General features: G+C 35.3%; 4 protein-coding genes across 14 annotated transcripts; 3 read left to right on the top strand and 1 right to left on the bottom strand.

Annotated features, from left to right (window-relative positions):
- Positions 1-956: 956 nt before the first annotated feature.
- LOC133695028 (uncharacterized) lies at positions 957-5,192 on the top strand. 2 transcript variants are annotated; one of them, XM_062116769.1, is made up of 8 exons: positions 957-1,115; positions 1,895-1,976; positions 2,319-2,505; positions 3,150-3,304; positions 3,552-3,695; positions 3,789-3,892; positions 4,014-4,161; positions 4,833-5,192. In XM_062116769.1, the coding sequence occupies exons 2-8, from the start codon at positions 1,905-1,907 to the stop codon at positions 4,917-4,919; spliced, it is 897 nt and encodes a 298-aa protein (XP_061972753.1). In that variant the 5' UTR covers positions 957-1,115; positions 1,895-1,904; the 3' UTR covers positions 4,920-5,192. The 2 variants fall into 2 exon arrangements, with proteins under 2 accessions (XP_061972753.1, XP_061972754.1); XM_062116770.1 differs by having other exon boundaries at positions 960-1,115; positions 4,858-5,192.
- Positions 5,193-5,760: 568 nt separating this feature from the next.
- On the bottom strand, positions 5,761-16,413 carry LOC133695026 (aspartic proteinase-like). The gene is made up of 15 exons (XM_062116765.1): positions 16,410-16,413; positions 9,784-9,829; positions 8,827-9,194; positions 8,686-8,746; positions 8,466-8,560; positions 8,259-8,371; positions 7,959-8,127; positions 7,817-7,856; positions 7,405-7,469; positions 7,161-7,274; positions 7,014-7,078; positions 6,510-6,666; positions 6,311-6,430; positions 6,132-6,220; positions 5,761-6,033 (listed from the first exon to the last, which is right to left on the bottom strand). Exons 3-15 carry the CDS (start codon positions 9,175-9,177, stop codon positions 5,949-5,951), a joined length of 1,524 nt encoding a protein of 507 aa, XP_061972749.1. The 5' UTR covers positions 9,178-9,194; positions 9,784-9,829; positions 16,410-16,413; the 3' UTR covers positions 5,761-5,948.
- On the top strand, positions 10,611-13,526 carry LOC133694013 (uncharacterized). Of its 5 annotated transcripts, none has more exons than XM_062115426.1 (3): positions 10,611-10,857; positions 11,316-11,503; positions 12,738-13,526. In XM_062115426.1, exons 2-3 carry the CDS (start codon positions 11,356-11,358, stop codon positions 12,878-12,880), a joined length of 291 nt encoding a protein of 96 aa, XP_061971410.1. In that variant the 5' UTR covers positions 10,611-10,857; positions 11,316-11,355; the 3' UTR covers positions 12,881-13,526. The 5 variants fall into 5 exon arrangements, with proteins under 5 accessions (XP_061971410.1, XP_061971408.1, XP_061971407.1 ...); XM_062115424.1 differs by having other exon boundaries at positions 10,612-10,857; positions 11,306-11,503; XM_062115423.1 differs by having other exon boundaries at positions 10,631-10,857; positions 11,356-11,503.
- LOC133695027 (probable L-cysteine desulfhydrase, chloroplastic) lies at positions 14,961-18,661 on the top strand. Of its 6 annotated transcripts, none has more exons than XR_009842352.1 (3): positions 14,961-16,417; positions 18,062-18,124; positions 18,301-18,661. XR_009842352.1 is itself a non-coding variant. In XM_062116768.1 (2 exons), the coding sequence occupies exon 1, from the start codon at positions 15,046-15,048 to the stop codon at positions 16,411-16,413; it is 1,368 nt and encodes a 455-aa protein (XP_061972752.1). In that variant the 5' UTR covers positions 14,961-15,045; the 3' UTR covers positions 16,414-16,417; positions 17,595-17,765. The 6 variants fall into 6 exon arrangements, 3 of the variants coding, with proteins under 3 accessions (XP_061972752.1, XP_061972751.1, XP_061972750.1); XR_009842351.1 differs by lacking the exon at positions 18,062-18,124 and adding an exon at positions 17,595-17,648; XR_009842350.1 differs by lacking the exon at positions 18,062-18,124 and adding an exon at positions 17,202-17,648.
- Positions 18,662-19,501: the final 840 nt, after the last annotated feature.

Genomic DNA, 19,501 nt, shown 5'->3' with positions numbered 1-19,501 from the left:
ACAGAAATTTCTTTTCAAACAATTTTAAATACACACCTGTCAAACTTAATAGTCGAGGAAGGGAGTAGATTTTCTGAGTCATTAAGCGTCTGTTTGATACTATAATTGTTTTTAGATTTTTTTATATTAAAACATTAAAGTCATCTAAAAACATTAAAAAAATAATAATTTTATATTTTTTCAAGACAAATATACTTTTAAAAAATATTTAAAAGCGAAAGCTTCCGCTCTCCTAAATAGAATCTAGATCAACTTCTTGAATTATCATTATACATGCATTATATTTTCTTTTCATAAATTTGTTGTTGTATTTAAATACCGCATAAGAAAAAAAATATACTTAAAAAACTCACATTATAAATCGAGGTCTTTTGATTTTCTAAATATAACAATTATGAGAAGATTTTAAGGTATATTTAAAATAGAAAAGTTTGGTGAAGAAAAATATATTTTCTTTTCCTAAACTTGCTCTAATCTCTTTTCTTTTTTTAGCTGCAATGATTATCATTGCTTTTTAGCATTAAATTTTAGATCCATCGTCTATGTTAATATATTCGAATTAAGTTTTCATTTTTTGTTAATAATAAGAAATTTTTAATTAAGTTGTAGTTTATATACAACTCGGAACTAATTATCTGTTTAGGAATGTGTTAATTTCTGTTTTTTAAATTATTTTTTATATGAAAATTTATTAAATTAATTTTATTTTAAGTTTTTAATATAAAAAAATTATTTTATTATATTTTTAATTATAAAATACTTTTAAAAAACATTATGTTATATATTACAAAATTTATTTATTTTCTATTTTTGAGCATGCGTTCAAACTTAGGAAGTAAGCCCTAAAATCTACTTTGGGCTGAGAAAGCTAAAATCTATCTCTATTCGACCATTTTAATCCAAAAACAATTCATCAAGCATAGCTCAAACTATATTGGGCTAAGCTCTCTAAAATAATTAGCCCATATTATTAATCTACGGGACCCTTTGGCATTTGAGTTTCGTCTTCGAAGAAACATCAAGGCAAAAACCAGAGAGACAAAAGCAGAGATCAAAATTCAAAGACTTTGTTTGTGTTTGGTTTCTCTGCTTCTAATCCATTGATTAATAATCAGGTAAATATAATTTAGTTTGATCAAATTTAATGATTTTTTCCCGATATTATTGAATAAAAGTTTTTTTTTCCAAGGTATTCATGGTCTTTTCTTTTAGCAGACTTCAAAGATTAGAACTTTTAAATCCTCTGCACTGCATAAGAATTGGAGGTGCTAGTTATTGTTTCTGTTAGATTTGTGTTGGTGGGTTTAGGTTTCACTACAAGGAGATCAATTTGATTTGTGATGATTAATTAGAGTTTGTTAGGGCATGATATTGATAGGGGTTTGGTTTTTTTAAGTGTTTGTTGCTTTGTATGTTACACAAGAAACTCCTTTTCCTGGGTTGTAAAATGAAGTTATATGAGAAACCATTCGAGGAATCAGTTTAAAACGTAAAAGAAGCTAACTTTGTTGGGTTTTTTTCATTGTGGAGGCGACTCTTTGGATGTTTGAATTTTTTTTATGGCGTATTCGGTTGCTGATAGAGTTTAGGATTTCGAAAAGGGATGTCCTTGATTGAATTTTAGACTTTCTTTTCTGCATTTTGTAAACTAAATCAGGTTCGAGCATAAACATGTGAATTCAATTTTGTGCTCATTGTTTCTGGCAACTAAAATCCTATTCATAATTGATCAGCTAATTGCTGGCATTTGCAGCCTTGGATAATTTTCATGAAGGGTGTCTATTCTGACTATATTTATACTCTATTGGAATCTAAAATGACATGTTTTTTTTCTCCACTTTCTTCTCCTCTGAAATGAAATGTTTTATTACTTTAATTCTTGATTTGTGCTTAGGTATTTGAAGATGGATCGCAGATGGTACAGTGATAAACAAGAAACAAGCACCCACAATAAACAGCCACTTGTTAGAGAGCAGGTAATTTCAGGCTTATAAAATTATATTGCCTTTTTTTCTGGCTTTTTGCATATTTGATGGATTGCACCAACATAGCCTATTCAATACAGTAGGCTTTTTGTGAATTTCCAATTGGCTGGTTATAAGTGGCTTGTAAATTTCCCCAATTAAGGAATAACCTAATCTTGCAGGGTCACTTAATTTATAATAATTGTTCACATGGACATTATATTTTTATATTTTAATGGAAATTTTCCTTTACTATGTGCTTGTGCATTCATTACAAGTTTCGTGAATGGTTGAGGATCATGCAATCTCATGTGCATGGATGTGTAACATCACATTTTTGTATGTGCTTGATAGGACTCTCTTATTGAGGATTTCACAGAGGATTTTCGGTTACCAAAAGATCACAGACCTACAGAAAATGTTGATCTAGACAATGTTGAACAAGCTTCATTGGACACAAAGTTGACAGCGTCAAATATTGGTTTTAGGCTTCTTCAGAAAATGGGATGGAAAGGAAAGGGTCTTGGAAAGGACGAGCAAGGTATGTAAATAGTTGAGCCTCATTCATGGGAGGAGTTGTTTGAGGATGGTCTCCTATCCTTCTTCATTTTTTAAGTGATTGCTTTGCTTGAATCTACCATCATGTTTTCACTGTTGTAACATCAATAGTTATTTAAGATGTTTTGGAATATATTTTACATACTCTATTGACACATGATCTTGAAATCATTGAAGTTGAATCATGCTGCTTTATGTTTGTTGCTTGAAGCATCCATTTTCTACAGAACAAAACAATCACCTCAAAAACCTTTCCTCGGCTACGGTGATCGATGAACCCATATGTCCTGGCCCTGAATGCTCTTAAACCTCCTATTTCCATTATAGTTTTGATTATCAGACCACGAGCTTTACTCAGATATATAATGCCGTAGGTTGCAAACTGTTAAAAATGCAGATATATCTACTCATTATTGCCTATTGGCATTGTTTGCTAACTGTTCCTTTTGTACAATTATTTGTGGTCTGCTATCTTGTTAAGTAGAGTGAAGTGGGTAGAGTTTCCAATCTATCATTTGCCTTTAGTCTGAATGATATGAGAAACATCAATAGGATCGATTCCTGTGGAATGTTTTATTTGTTTATGATGTTGTAATTTTAACAATAATTTTTGGCTTTTATGGTCAGGAATCATTGAGCCTATAAAATCTGGAATTAGAGATCCAAAGTTAGGGATTGGAAAACAAGAAGAAGATGATTTTTTTACCGCAGAAGAAAATATTCAGCGAAGAAAACTTGACATTGAGGTTGAAGAAACTGAGGAACACACAAAAAAGCGGGAGGTATGCCTATAAATTTGTAGACCATTATTAATATTTTAACTGGTAGATAATATTTTGAGGTTGATGCTTTTTTCTCTGAAACCCACATCTAATAACAGAAGGCAGCATATAGCATATATGTGTGTCTTTTGACGGGAATGGTATTATCATGGGGGAACATCAACTTTCGAAGCTCTTGAGAATTTCCTGCAGTTTTTATTACCTGGTGGCTTCTACTGCCTGCTTCGTGCACATTATGAAAATTCAGGTGTTAGCTGAACGGGAGCAGAAAATTCAAACTGAGGTGAAAGAGATAAGGAAGGTGTTCTTTTGTGATCTTTGCAACAAGCAATACAAATTGGCCATGGAATTTGAAGCTCATCTGAGTTCATACGACCATAATCATAGAAAGGTGTGAGATCTTACTTGGCATTTTTCAACCCCTAGTGCTATCACTCTCTGTTTTTTCTCCTAAATCTGTAATGCTCTTGGATGATGGTTTCAGAGATTTAAGGAAATGAGAGAGATGCGTGGTACTAGCAGTCGTGATGATCGGCGAAAGCGAGAACTGCAACGACAGGAGAGGGAGATGGCTAAGTTTGCACAGATGTATGCATTCTTGTTTTCTTTCACAAATGCAACAGCTAGTTCAAGCTTTTTCCATTTGTTTTATTGTCTTCAAAAAATTTTCCTTACCATATTTGTTTTTATATTCTTCTATGCAATATAGGGCAGATGCTCATAAACAGGAGCAGCAAAAAGAAGAATCTGCATCTGCTCAGGTTTCCACTTCACTTAGAAGTGGAACTGCACTTGTGGATCAGGATCAGCGGAGGGCATTAAAATTTGGGTTTTCATCTAAAGGTGGCCTTTCAAAGGTATGCAGCTGAAGAATTAGAATTTATATCATTGTAGGCGCATAGAAGCTTTTCAGTATGATGAGTAAAGATGCTGTTTTCATGGCTTCATTGTGCCATCACAAGGTAGATTGTTGCGGTATGATAATAACATGGTAGTTTATTCTAGGGTCCTTATTTCCTTTATAACTTGAGTAAACTTAGGTCTTTATGCATTGCAGTGAGGATAGATGAATAGTTATTTCCCATGCATAGAAATTCTCTCTAGCTAGGATTTTGCAACTTGTAGATAACTCCCTGATGATTAATTGCACTCATAAATGCATTCCGCTTCTGAGTAAATGTTGCTTATGTCAAGTAACTTTAAAAAACATCCTTTCTGTATGGCAACACTTTTACTCTCATGGATGTAAGTAACAAGAATAACAACTGTGTTCCTTTTTTTTTGTTTGACGTTCTGAAAAGTAATGTTGAATGGTATCTCAAGATCGCATACATATTTTCTGGCTTACAACACAAGTTATTCTTTTCAACTTATGGGAGTTGCATGGCCCTTTCTTGCCTTGTAATTGGCACCTCTTTGAATTTTTCACCTGTAAAATCTGTAAGCAATATCACAATGTTGTACCAATTTGAGTGAAAGAAATCAATATTTGATGACTGAATAGTTCATCTGCTCTTCATTTAACTAGTGGCCCTTTTGCATTCACTGCACAGAACTCCTCGGCCAAAGCCGCAAAGAAGCCAAAATCAGCTGTAGCCTCTGTTTTCAGCAATGATAGTGATGAAGAACAGTGAAGTTCGGTGGTGCATCTGTACTTCACACTATGCCGTAATACTCTAGTTTTCTTTAGTTGATGTTATGCATTTCAAGTGGCATACTCGTGTAGTTCTAAGCACTTTCGTACTCTGTAGTATGGACAGGGAGGCTGGTTACACCCTTGTTAAAAAAATCTGCTATGTGCAAAGCTAGTTCCCAAGACTTAGAGCCTAACTCACGGCTAAGTTTCAAGTCAGAAAAAATATTGACCGACATGATTAATTTGTTCAAATCTGATATAGAGAAAATGGGTAGATAAAGTTCCTTTTAAAAAAATTAAAATTGAGTTAATTTCTATATTATTATTCTTTTAATATAGATGTTTATAAAGAACATTACTTAATTTTTTTTCTTGAAAGATTGGTAGGACTGAAAAGTGAAAATTAGATGAAAGGAATTATATTTGTAAGGCTTCTGAGCATTTTTCATAAAATGTGCACATGCTTTCTGAGAGCAAAATAGTTATCATGGCAATGAAAGCTCAACTCTTGTATAAATTATGTCTAATAAGAAAAGAAAAGAATATGTGATTGGTTAAAGAAACAAAAACATAAAATAAATTATTTTTTGGATATTTTTGTATTTTTTAAATAAAAAAATACTAGAAGACATTTTCTTTCTGTTTTTATGATTTCCATTTTTTAATTTTAAAAAAATGATACCAGTCATTATTTTTAAATACGACATTATTTTTCAACAAAAGGGAAGGGGAGGATTTTGAGTCATGGTCTTTAATCTTTTAGATAAATTGAGTTCTTTGGCAATATCTTCAGCATTTAATAATCTAAATGAGATTCATCAAAATTTAAACATTCTGTTCCTTGATATTCTTTAAAATTGTCCTGATGCCTTGTTTTTAGCAGATGATGGATACAAATAGATTATCAATTCATAGTCCTAATATGCCTAACAAACATTTACATTACAGAGTGATCTCTGATTGGCATAGGAAAATCTGTCATAGCATTACAGCCTAGCAAAAGGATCATTAAGCAGCCTCTGCAAAACCCACTTCAAGGTTACCATAGTCGAAGACGGTATGATACACACCCATGAATACATCACCAAGAATCCTGCAAGCATGCATTTTCAGGTTAAGCTCAGACATAAACTGCAGAAAGAAAAGCTATATATGTCGACCAGAGCTATATCAATGGCTAGGATGGCATACCACAGAGGACCGCGTGGAGGCGGCACATCCAAAGCCATGAACCCACTGATGCAAACTTGAGCAATGCCTTCTCCGGTTTTCAGAACATACTGAAAGCAAACGAGTGGTTTTAGAAATACAAAGATAAAGATTTCTAATGATATATTTCGACTTCCAAAGCAAGATTATGGAAATTGAACCTGCTCTGGAGTGAGGCTAAAAGGCTTATCTCCGATGGTAAATGAGATGTTTGGCATGGTTGAAATGCTATTGCAATCAATCACTGACTCTCCCATTGGACTTGGCAGGCTTTCACATAGCTGTCAAGGGTCAAAAACTAAAACTTAGCATACAGATTTGAGCTTCTGAAAAAGAGGCAGGGTTTTGATGTAAACCAACCTTATCTAAATAGTTGATTGCTGCTTCCTTTGTTTCCTTTTCTCGTAGTTGATTCTGGACCCAAATAACAAGCATCTCACAAGCAGTGCATAGAAGATCATCACCAGCAGATGATCCCTCCTTGTTTTCCTTCTCAACCACTGATTCAATACCAGTGCTACACAAGAAATCAGGTTTTAGTGTCAACCAAAGATGCTGTTGAGGCAGTTTCTTAAGCACCTTATAAGGCCCTTAAAACTCTTTTGCAACAGAGAGAACATTGGTCAGCAGATTCACAAAAATTTCTTGTATTCTGGTAATCATGCTCATGCACTTGCAATTTGCTCCAATATCTAAAAATATGCACTTTCAGTGCCACTCATTGCTATCAAATACTTGAAATCTTTGAAGGAAATACTTTCCCAGGATGCATGTGATGAAAGCGATCAGGCTAAGTCATCTTGTGCAAAGTTTCTGTGCCAAACATGTGGATTATAGACCAGAACATAACGTGAATTTCTTTACCTCACATACTCATCCCCATTGAAAATGCATAAACCAAGTTGCGCACATACTTTGTTGGGTTTTACCTGAAGTCCACAGCATAAAATTAGGGCATCAGCATACGTGGAAATGTAATTGAAATAACAAACTAATTAGAGACAAACGCACCCCTGATATTAAGAGTTCCCATATTAAGTCTCCATACTGAGAAACCACTTCCTTACACTCAGCGCTCACAACCCCTTCTGCTCCAATGGCATGATTGATTTCGGTAATGATGGGCTGAAAATGATAGCTAGTTAGTATACATTTGAAACAAGTAAAACATAAAAAAGAAAGGAAATTTGAACTTTCATGCAAGGAGGCCTGTTTTGGGAAGAAGCTAATCATCAGGAAGGTGAAAGAAACTTACTGTTGGACCAGCAAGCAATGAGGTTCCGGAGTCCACAATTGCAGCGCAGCCCTCCTCGCAAAGACCTGAGGAATAAGCGAATGTATTAGAAGGCTTTGTTGTAAGAGCATGAAGGCTGCCGGGTTTTACAGACATGGAATTCCATTAGACTTCAGGTAGAAATTTTGGCATCATGCTGAATCATGAACTTGGAAATGCACGAGGCGGACCATGTAGAAAAACTAGATATTAGGAGGCAACAATTTCTAAGAGAAGTGACTCATCATTCATTATAGGATTCAAGGTGCTCGGCAGTTCTCATGTCTGGGATTATCTACTGCAGTTTTTCCTCTATGTTAATAGAGAATTATACAGAGAAAAGGGGGGCATAAACAACATAGAAATAAAAAAGCTCAAGTTGACTGAATATCACCTGTTGAATGGTTGCCAATTAGAAAATCCCCCATGTTGATCTGAAAATGGGAAACAGCAGTAAGAAAAACTCAGTTTTCCCTCTTTGAAAATAGCATATAAGAACAAGGTTAGAAATTGGTCCAAAGATGAAATGCTTTTACCTGCCAGTACCCTTTTTTGGTAACTGGAACATAGGTATGCTTTCCCTTGAAGTGTTTCGGATCAACCCCTCCAAACACAAGCTCACCACCCTCTTTCGCCTCAGGATTTCGGTTGAGCCAGAACGAGAACACCTCATCATCTACAAGATCTTGTTGCACCATATTGTACCTGTGCTCTTTCCATGAATTAGTCTATCCAAGGTACTAGAGAAAGGAATCGCAGAGATGATGAATCTAAGTGATTGTTTCCAAGAAGAATGAAATTACAAAACAAGAACTACGGTCCTGACATAAACATACCACACAGGGACAACATTCCCAACTGAAATTTCCTGAAACCCAAGCCCAAGTATTCCATCAAACTTCCCCAATACGAATGAAAGACTTCCTTCTTTTGTAACCTCAATAAAAACCTGGATTACAAAAGTCACACACACACACACACATTACTGCAAAAAGAAGACAGATGATTCTCCAAATAAATGTAAAATGGAACAAATAACTCACTTGATCTTTGACAACAAGGCCCCCAACTTGAACATTGTCTTGACTTAAGAAACCAGAAATTGATCCTGATCCATAATGTATTTCACAAGAGTTCCCTGAATATGAATTTGAAAACAAAAATCTGAGTTTTAACCTCACAACATAGCATCCAATGTTGTCTATAACATGTACTCTAGTAATTTAACTTCAAATGTAGTGAAAACAGAGACCACATAATTACCATTCTTGATATATGTACTCGACAAGCTTGACTTGTACTTGGAATGGAAATAGCAGGCAATCTGCAGGTGATTGCAAGTCAGCAGCTGATCTCATCTTTAGGACTGTACATTAAAAACCAATAAAGATCAGTTGAACTCACAGAAAAGTAGCATTTTGATGATGGAACCCAGAGATTGGAGCTTCCAGTGTCAAATATGACTGTGAAGTTTTGTGGGGGCGAGCCAATACCAATTTCTCCCAAGTATTGAGCATCCAAATAGTTTTTAAGGGGTATTATATCTGCATCTGAACTTCCTAGATCATGGACCAAACTGTTTGCACCTGCTCCTGGTTTCCCCTCCTGTCTAGTAATTCTGGCAGCCTTAATAGTATCAAGGTCTAGACGGCGCTTCTTCAAACCTATTCTCACCAGGCCATTAGAGTTAGCAGGAAGAAGCAAGCATGTCAAAGCCCATAAACAGAAAACCTTGAGAAGAATTTTATTCCCCATATGAGGATACAATATCCCTGCAAGATAGAATGAAGAAAAGAGTAAGCAGGACGCTCAACTGATTGCCTGAACAGAGCATTTGCATGTCCTAATATACTCATTTCCATAGAAATAAAAGAAAACAATTGCGTAAGCCAGTAGCTTTCGAAAAGGAACTAGATTACTATATAGTCTCAGTAGCTTCTTAAAAGAAAACTTGATGTTGTCAGATGATGATGATGAAATTGTTAGAATAAAAGAAATATTTTGAATCAGAAACTTTTGGATTGGTGATAATTGGAAGCTGGTTTTCACCAGTCCAATATCCAAACACATGCCTATTTATCTACTCAAAACTAGATCAAATGATTCACCTCTCCATGATGTTACCTATAAATTGAAATTTCAACAAGAACTATGAAGATCAATATTTACAACTTGCTTCCAAAACAAGGGTAAGTGTCATACTGTTTTCAAATAAAGGAAACACAGAAACCCTTGAGCATATAGCACAGTTTGGAATGGTAGAAGAAAAGAGATAACAACCAAGATATCAAGATCAATATGTTCACGTATGCAGTGATGATGATTTTGTGTGTGAGAGATAGAGAGGACAAGAAGAGAAACCTGAGCTGAGCTTGAAGCAAAGTGAAGAGACTGAGTACTGCTGAGCACTTGAGCTTGAAGAGGGTGTAGCAATCAAGGCAGATAGCTAAACGAAAAGAAAAGGGTGATTTTTATTGAAAACAAAGCTTTTAAAGATCTTCCAGCACTACAGTAGAAGTGGCAAGCAATGGTTGTCGTGTCTTGATTCGCTCCTCCTAAATAAAACGACAAGAAAAATGTGATTTTGATTGAAAACAACCCTTTTGCAAGGACCACCTCTGGTTGATTCTTCTTCCTTCATTCAAACCTGCTTCCCTCTCTTATCATCATCCACAAGAAGATTGGTGCCCCGGTAAACATGACATCTAAATATTTTGTCTTCTTGCTCTTGATTACTGGTTGTTTGACGGTACTGGTGGTATTTTTTTAAAAAATAATATTTTTTATTTTTAAAAAATTATTTTTAATATTAATATATTAAAATCATCTAAATATATAAGTAAAAACTTAATTTTAAATAAATAAATAAATTTGACCGCATTTTAAAAAAAGAGATTGCTTGGACGTTCCATAAATTTCCAAACCAAACCCCTTGTCCCAACGAAAATGAGCATTTATTAATATTGGATTTGTAGTCACCATAATCCAAACTCAAACTTTGATTTTTTTATTTCAATATTGAGAGATTTCAGGATCCATTTATGAATTAATTAAAACTGAATCTACTTACCAAATAACTTTAAAAATACATATATGCAAGTCATAATTTCTGGTTATATCTGGTTAGTGTCTTGAACATAAGAGAGACAAGCATTAAAAAAAACATTTGGTTAAAAAAACACAAATAAATATATCCTCTTTATTCTGGGGAAAAAAAAGGCTATAAACCACAGTAGGAGAGCCCAAAAGAATCTATGACATTTAAACCCTCCAAGCCCAACAGGCAAAATACACAAACGAATCAACTAGACCCATTTCATAATTCTGCTAACCTCTCTATCTCAGACGGGCACGGAAGACGAAATCCCAAACTTATAAAATACAACTTCCCCTTGTCGCAATTCAATTCAATCAAACTCCCTGCTCAGTTCCCAGGTAGTAAAGATCACATCTTTATAACGATTTAACCATTATATTGATGCGTTTTGTTGCTATTAGAGTATTGATTCACACGCTCTCCATCTGTTCTACAAAATGACACACTGAGAGAACATCATTCTGTTTTTAATTTTACAAGTGTTTTAAGCCAGTTGCTTTTGACTTTCGATTCAGGTAAATGCATTAGTGCAAGGTATATTGCTGCAACATGTAATCTTTTCTTTTTTCCCTCATCAGAATAAGTAGTAGGAGGAGTTCATCGCTCACATCAAAAAGTTTTCTTTTTTGTGAAAAAGAATATTTTTATGCCACCAAATAATTTCAAGTAAGGATTTTTTATAAGGAACATATAAGTGTTCTTGTGTCTGGGATTTTCTTGAATTTTTGTGCCAATGGGCTAGAGAGTTAATATTTTTGAAGCGTGAAAAAAGCTTGTACCTTTTAGTATATTGCAGGTTTTGAAGGGCATTGAATTGGATTGGCTGTTTGTTACAGATGGCATTAAGGCGCTTATGTGGGTTCTCAGATGGGGAGTTGATGAGGTCAGATTGTAAGCCTTGCTCTAGATTGATGAGGCAAACAGCTGGAATTTTTAGTGTTGGAGGAGCATTTGGTTTCTGGATTCTCTGTAGGTTGCATTATGGTATGTTCTACTGTTCCTATTACGTTGTTCTTTTGACATTTGCTCTGTTTCAGTAAAATGCTCTTGAGGTCGTTAAAGAACCGAACTACCATAGCTTTTACCATTGTGTATGCTATCTTCCTTTTGGAGATGTTTGTTATGTTACTAATTGTAAAAAGTCATTGAAGAACAAGTCTTGGAAATGAGATTACATAAAGCCTGTCCCTTGTAGGGTTGGAGAAGGTCTGGAAAGTCGGGGTCTTGCATAAAAAGTTGAGAACTTTGTTTCCAAATAAGCATATGAATTGACATCCTAACATGAAAGATAGGTCATAATTTGCCATCAAATTGAATGCAACAATGTATACAATTTTGATCATGATGATAGTGTTTATGGGCTGTTTCTTGTTCTTGGATGAAGCCATTGAAGATATTAAGCAGTTATTTAAATGGAAGGGTTTAATCTAATTGGCGTTCCGCCTTTAAGAAACCAATGGTGTCATTTGAGGGGTTTTTTCTCCTGCGTGTGTTGGAGTTGAACCAAATGGTATTCTCATTTTATTGACAAAATCTTGTTTGACTAATGTAATCTATTAAGTGTGTCATCATCCGCAGGCCATCATTCTGTAAAGCATCCTGGAATTTCAGATGATGTGCCTGATATGACTTGCTCAAAAGGTTGTATAGATGATCATCTCAGTTGGAATCGAGATTTAGAAACCTATTAAAAATGTGAAAAGATCAAAGGAGGGGGTTAAAAGTCTATGTCAAACAGTGGCAATATCCTGGAAATCAAGCATGTAGATCTTTAAAGAAATCTTGAGTTGATTGTGAGTTGAAACATTTGAAGTTTGAGTTGTGGTAAAATCTTGAGTTAATTACATGGTGCTGTTAAAACAGCTTTAACGTCCAAGTTGTAGGTGCAAATTATTAGAGTTATGGGAAACAAGTAGAAAAAATAGAACACTAAAATGAGCTTCCGATATATCAAAGCAATGGAAACTGCATAAGGGGAGGAATTGCAGTTACAATGTCTTTCTGAAGCATTTTGGATTTGGTGCTTACAAGTTAATTTTTCAGCCCGTCATTGATCCTAAGACAAAAACTAAAACATCTTTTTATGTCTCCATTTTGTTGCTTTTCAGATGTGTAGTTTGTTTTTCAATTTTGCACATAATTAGCTATAGTTTTAGCTTTTCATAGTAGTCTGTATTCATCCAAACCTGCAATGTTTATCGGTCTGCTGTTCATGCAGGTCCAAGAATTACAAATCCTAGGAGTCTTCGGTGGGCTGCTTGTGGAGCTATTGCTTGGAGTTCAACTTCTGCTCTGCTGGTCCGCCTTTTTAGCCCTGAATGTGAACCCCAGAATATAGCTGCTTATGACAAAGTAAAATAGCAATAGGTTACCCATGAAGGTTGAAATTATGTTGTGGCAAATTAGCTATCCGCTGGTCTTTTATATAGAGACCATAAATTTTCTAGGTTGACCACCAGGACTGGATTCTTGTATTGCCTTATTGTCCAGTAGTGTGATTTTTATCAAATGACTGATTTGAGTTTTGAGTCAGCTCCTTCTGAGAGGCTGGAGTCGGCAGAGACTGTACTTTAGAATGGATTCAAGACAGAGCAGAGCCATAACTCTTGTCAATGCACGGAAAAGTAAGATTGCAGTGATTATCCTCTATTAAGCGTTGCCATGGATGTGTATCTCCAGCCCAGTTGCTGTACTTGTCCCCTTAGTGGGAGCTATACTTGTCTTGCTCTGGCAAGACAGGAGTCCCATTGATCAAATTCCTTCTGATTGTGAATTACATTCAGGGTTTGTGGCATGATTTGAGGATAGGGGTGTTTGGTGCAGCGAAGGAAGTTTCTGTACTTGCTGGTTAAATCAATCAATAATGCCGGAGGAAACTCCAAAACCATGCATGGAACAACTGTTTTGTCCCTTGCATACTATTTGGGACCTAAAGCCATGGATGTTGAACTGTCTTGTTCACTCTATACTTAATTAAGAATGGAGAAGATCCAACTGTTCTTTATAATTTATGTTGAAAGTATCAATGTATTAACTCTCTTCTAACTAAAAGAAATTCCACCTTTTAGCACATATTGCATGAAATTAAGTACTAAAGTGAAACATAAATATTACAACATCCATGAATTATCAAGTTTGCATATATACAAACCTTATCAAACACAGAAAATACTATCTCAAAGATCCTGAGAATAGTTTCAGCTTTGTTTAAGTGAAAGATTGCATGTTGAAAATTAAATTGATTGCCCAAATTGTTTTTTCATACATATAATTGGCAAGCAGTGGCAATTAACAAATAACAAATTTCCTCAGAGATTTGTTTTTTACAATGCTGCCTTTCGGTGTCAGCAAAGGTAGAGAATCCAGACAAATGGAGAACAGAATCTTATAAAATTGTTTAGTTGCAGAGAACAAGTGGACATAACTTAGATAAACAAATAGCAAACTGATAGTCTTAATCACTTAAATTAATCAATTTCATAACCTCCACACATTGGATTAAATTGTAACCAACACAGATACTTACTTTAATTTGTGAGCATAATAACCTTAGCCTGCACCATGGTGACCAAATTGTAAGAGAGCAAGTAATTATTTCGTATATCCAGAGTCCTTTATCTCATATGATGAATTATTTTCATGATGAAACTCGTGTTTTGGTTGGTGTTGTTTAACTTGAACTGACCGATTAGTTTAGTGATTTGTTTTTATAGCTGATTATTTAACTAGCCAAATCAATTAAAACTTGATTTTATTTTTTAATTCTTTATAAATAATGTACATTTGATTTAAAGAGGAAATCTTAAAATAATATTATTTTAGATTGATCGTTGTGAACTTTAGTTAACTCATTTATAACTCCAACCTTGGTTTTAATAACTTTATGTTAATGTAAGGAGGTTAGGAACAAAAACATGTGAAAAAAAATAAATATTGAAACAACAAAAAGGGGAACAAATTAAAACATTGTGGTCGACAATGAATCATTACAAAAGGAAAGGACACATGTTTCATTGATGGAAATCATCGTCAAGTTTCCAACTTTATAAATAAATTCTATAATTAATTAATGAGATAGTAGCTTGTCATCATCAGCTAGTAGAAGCCCATCTCAAAAATGTCACCACATTGACATTAGAGTTTCTTCTTCAAATTAATGATCAAAATATTCCAATCTCTATAATAAACTTGTTCTATCCTGTAGTTTTCATCGTGTAAACAAACGGCTCTGATCAAAAACCGTTGAACAAGACGATTGTCCCGTTGTTTCTTGCACAACATTGACCATGAATGAGTAGGGAGTAAACTCTAGGAGTTTAACTTGATCGAAGGTTACAAGAACAAAAGGAGAATCTAGTTCCATTCTCCAATAGGCGATGACGTGGGGTGGGGTGACCGGTTGGTGGCACGTAAGTGATTAGTGGAGTTTATGTTTTCCATATGTCACCAAAACATTATTTTTCTCCACTCATCTCTTCCTCTTTACATCATCTCTACTTTCCTCTCCATTAGGCCTCCTCCATGCCATGGTTTCCTCCTCCTCCTCCTCCTCGAAGCACTGCAAGAAAAACGACTCATTCAATGGCTGCTCCAACCCCACCAAGAAACCAAGACTTTCTTTCATTTCTGACTCTGAAATCCAATCAGAGTTCTCCCACCATGACCAAACCATCTCTCGGATTAACAACGGCAGCTTTGGGAGCTGTCCTCAATCTGTCATCTCTGCCCAGCAAAGCTTCCAGCTCCAGTTCCTCCGCCAGCCTGATCACTTCTACTTCAACACCCTCCAATCTTCTATCCTTCATTCACGTTCCATCATCAAATCTTTGGTAAACGCTCGTTCTGTTGATGAAATCTCCCTTGTGGACAATGCCACCACTGCTGTTGCCATTGTTTTACAGAACTATGCATGGGGTTTTACTGAAGGGAGATTTAACAAAGGAGATGTTGCTGTCATGTTGCATTATGCTTATGGTGCTGTAAAAAAGTCTGTTCAGGCTTATGTGACGCGTGCTGGAGGGGAAGTTATTGAGGTACAGTTACCTTTCCCTATTACATCAAAGGAAGAGATCGTGAGTGAATTTAGAAAGGCTTTAGAGAGAGGGAAAGAAAATGGGAAGAAGAAAGTTAGGTTGGCTGTGATTGATCATGTTACTTCAATGCCAAGTGTTGTTATTCCTGTTAAAGAATTAGTTAAGATTTGTAGAGAGGAAGGTGTTGATCAGGTTTTTGTTGATGCTGCTCATGGAATTGGGTGTGTTGATGTTGATGTGAGAGATATTGGGGCTGATTTTTATACTAGTAATTTGCATAAGTGGTTTTTTTGCCCTCCTTCTATTGCCTTTTTGTATTGCAGGAAGAGAGGAGAGGAGGGCAATGGGGGTGATCTGCATCACCCTGTCGTGTCTCATGAGTATGGTAATGGATTGGCTGTAGAGAGTGCTTGGATTGGGACTAGGGATTATAGTGCTCAATTGGTTGTTCCAGCGGTTTTGGAGTTTATTAATAGGTTTGAAGGTGGGATTGACGGAATTAAGGAGAGGAATCATGAAAAAGTTGTGGAGATGGGGGAGATGTTGGTGAAAGCTTGGGGGACTAATCTTGGGTCTCCGCCGGAGATGTGTGGGAGTATGATTATGGTTGGATTGCCTGCTTGTTTGGGGATTTCGAGCGAGTCGGATTCTTTGAAGTTAAGGACACATTTGAGAGAGCATTTCCAGGTTGAAGTTCCTATTTATTTTAGAGCTCCGCTTGATGGAGAAGGTGGTTCAATTACTGGCTATGCTCGGATTTCTCATCAAGTTTACAACAAGGTTGAGGATTATTACAGGTTTAGGGATGCAGTTAACCAACTGATCAGTGATGGCTTCACTTGTGCATCTCTCTCTGATTGAAGAGGTATGCCCTGTCTCTAATTGTACACAGCGTTTGCAAAAGCTATCTTGATGATCATGGCTAGTATTTTATGTGCCTCAATCTAGGTGCAGTTTTCAGTTGCTAATCTGTCGATAGATAATTTATCAGTTGCTTTTTCAAAAAATAAAAAGAAATCTACTTTTGAATCTGGGAAAGCAAGGTGATTAGCCTCAATTTTGGAACTGGTTCTAATAATCAGTGCCTTAAACTATATCATTACGATACCGAATAGGAACGTGCCAAATTTATATCCTTCGCTATTTGTTTGTCATCTGAAACTTCAAGTCATGTTAAAGTTAAACTAACGACTTAGATTATTTACCCTTAATTAAATTGTGGTTACACTATAGCGAACATGAAGAGGATTATGCATAGAGGAACATAGGTTGATAGAGTGTTATGCCTTCCTTCTGTCATAATGACGATGATTCGAGTTTATGGCTGTCAATTTTCATGCTGTCAGCATATATTCAATTTGCTGTTAATCTGAAGTTGGCCAATATCAAAAAATAGTCACTGTGGTTACATTTTAGCTGCTGTGGAGATTGTTTATGTACGATGGAATATAGGTGGTTTCTTCCTCAAATATTGGTGAAAATCATTTCAGCTGTTTCTTAAAATCAAAGTGACCTCCTTGCATTGTCTCTGCCCTGATTGCATTTACAATTGCAAGTACTGACATTAATGATGAATGTAAGCTTAATCATGGAATGTCCCTTAAATCGATCACATTCCTAGAATATGTCATGGCACAATGTTTTTACAGGGAGGATCATTTTTTGCTTGCCATCGCCAATATACTCTGCTGGTTCTGTTGCTGTCCACTCATGATAACGCTGTGGAGTAATGCCTTGTTCAGATTTTCTGGTGATAGATTCAGCAGTGAAACTTTTTAGATTGTTTCTATGCATTTAAACCGTGACAATGGCTAGTGATGACATTTCTAGAAATTTTGCATGAGGAGAAGTATAAAGAATACAGAAACGCACAACTTACTTAAACCACCCGTCAAGCTTGAGTCAAATCAATTAGTAAAGATCTGTGAAATGAATCTGATCTTCTTAACCAATTAATGAACATCCGTCACAATGATTTGTTGTCTTGTTTGTCTACATATTAGTCAAGTACTGTCTATCCATCTACCATAATGATATCACAGGTTTACTTTCCTAGAGCAGCTATACCTTTCCAGTTTCGGACTTCTCTTCTCCAGGTGCATGTCAAATTCCCTAGCTTTTGTCTTACTTTCCTAGTACTCTACTGGAGAGAGTGTTCTGGTCTTTGATTCAGGGTATTTACTGGGGTTCTTGTGTGGGATTTACCTGCAAAACAGTATCTATTCAAGGACCATCATTGGAATGTCTCATATACATGGCAGTGTTTAAATAGATTGTTCCCTGCGATTCCTTCATCTATCTTTGAATGAACAGAAGAATTATTGTGTGTAAGATTTTCTCTTCTATATTTGAGGGTAATTGCAATAAATGGTTTTATCAAAATTGATTGAAATGAAATTAGGGAGCACAATTTGTAAGAATGAACATGCTCCAAAGCAATTAATCTGCTGGTAGAGGCTGCTCCTCCACCTGTTCCATGCAGCTGAATTCCTTTAGCTACAACGCGCAGGATGATTCATGCATTAGTCTTCTTGAAAACAGCCTGGCCATTAATGAATATGTCCATGTACATGTGAGTGAAGCCTGCATTTTATTGATGAGATTTTACACATGTTGTAGGATTCAGACTATAGATTGTTAATGGTTGGTGTATATAGAATTATACACCACCCTAGTGTAAATTTTTTTGTAGTGCTGATGAAATCTGCAGAACAACTGCTTTAACCTGGAGTTTCTGTTTGTTTGTAGTTCAACGAGGTATGGTAGAAGTGTTCCAATAAATTACAGCAAGTGGCCATGGTTTCGGTACCATGACTCGCAAAAGTTGACGAACAAACTTGAGATTGATGATGAGTATCAGAGCTCCAAGATTGTTCCTCTACTTTCTTTCTTTTGAATTTGTAGAGGAGATGAACTTGTCTGTTCTTCTCCCAAGTGATATCCTTGTAAATTATCATTAACCTATTTTAATTCTTGTAGGGCTCAAAAAAGCTGGAGCTTATCACATTTAACAGTTGACCTTAACTATCAGTTTGTGTGCTTGTATTGTAACCCAATATGCCGTGGAGATTGTATCTGATATATGTATTAGATTTCTGGTTTTTGTGTTGACAGCTAGTACACCATGGATTAACTTTCATAACCACCTGAGATGAGCTTGAAAATGATGGTGGCAAATACCTGTTATCCACAGCTATAATATGTGGCCGTCTCCATCCTATGAGTCCTTCGAGGGTGTGTTTGTTTAGAAATGCAGTAGCGGTTGAGGTTTAAAATGTTTTTTGTTCAGAAATATATTAAAATAATTTTTTATTATTTTTTAAAAATCATTTTAACATCAGTACTTTAAAAATCTGAAAATATAAAAAAAAATTAAGCAAAAAAGATTTAAATTTTTAGACAACACGGTTTCAGCCATGTTCCCAAACACATCACAAATCCTACCTCCCATTTCACCCCTCTACAAACCAATTAAAGAAGCTTTGATTTGGATGATGTTATTTTTGTGTTTCATAACATGGTTATCAAACTCGGTATATTTAATTTTTTAATAAATCCAAAAAATATAAAAATAATTTATGAACACTTAGTATTATATTTTTTTATAACTTGCATCCACATAAATTGTTTCTTAACTTTTTGATATGAGATAATTATACTATACTTCGAAACCGTTTGGGAACGCGGTACAAACTGCGTTCCTAAAAAATTCAAATTTTTTTTTAAAAAAATTAATATGTTTTGGATCGTTTTGATGTGCTAATGTCAAAAATAATTTTTTAAAAATAAAAAAAATATCATTGGCATGTATTTCGGCACGAAAAGTTATTTGAAAAGCACTCGCAACCACACTGTCAAACAAGCTCGAAATGTCTCATATTTTTCTTTTTATAGCCTACATCAATATGCATTATTTCAAAACTTGTATAAATGGAATGTTAAATCTCAA

Source organism: Populus nigra, chromosome 5 (genome assembly GCF_951802175.1).
Source record: "Populus nigra chromosome 5, ddPopNigr1.1, whole genome shotgun sequence".
Taxonomy (NCBI): Eukaryota; Viridiplantae; Streptophyta; class Magnoliopsida; order Malpighiales; family Salicaceae; genus Populus; species Populus nigra.
Note: the sequence above shows the minus strand (reverse complement) of the source record. Positions and strands in the feature narration are given on the sequence as shown.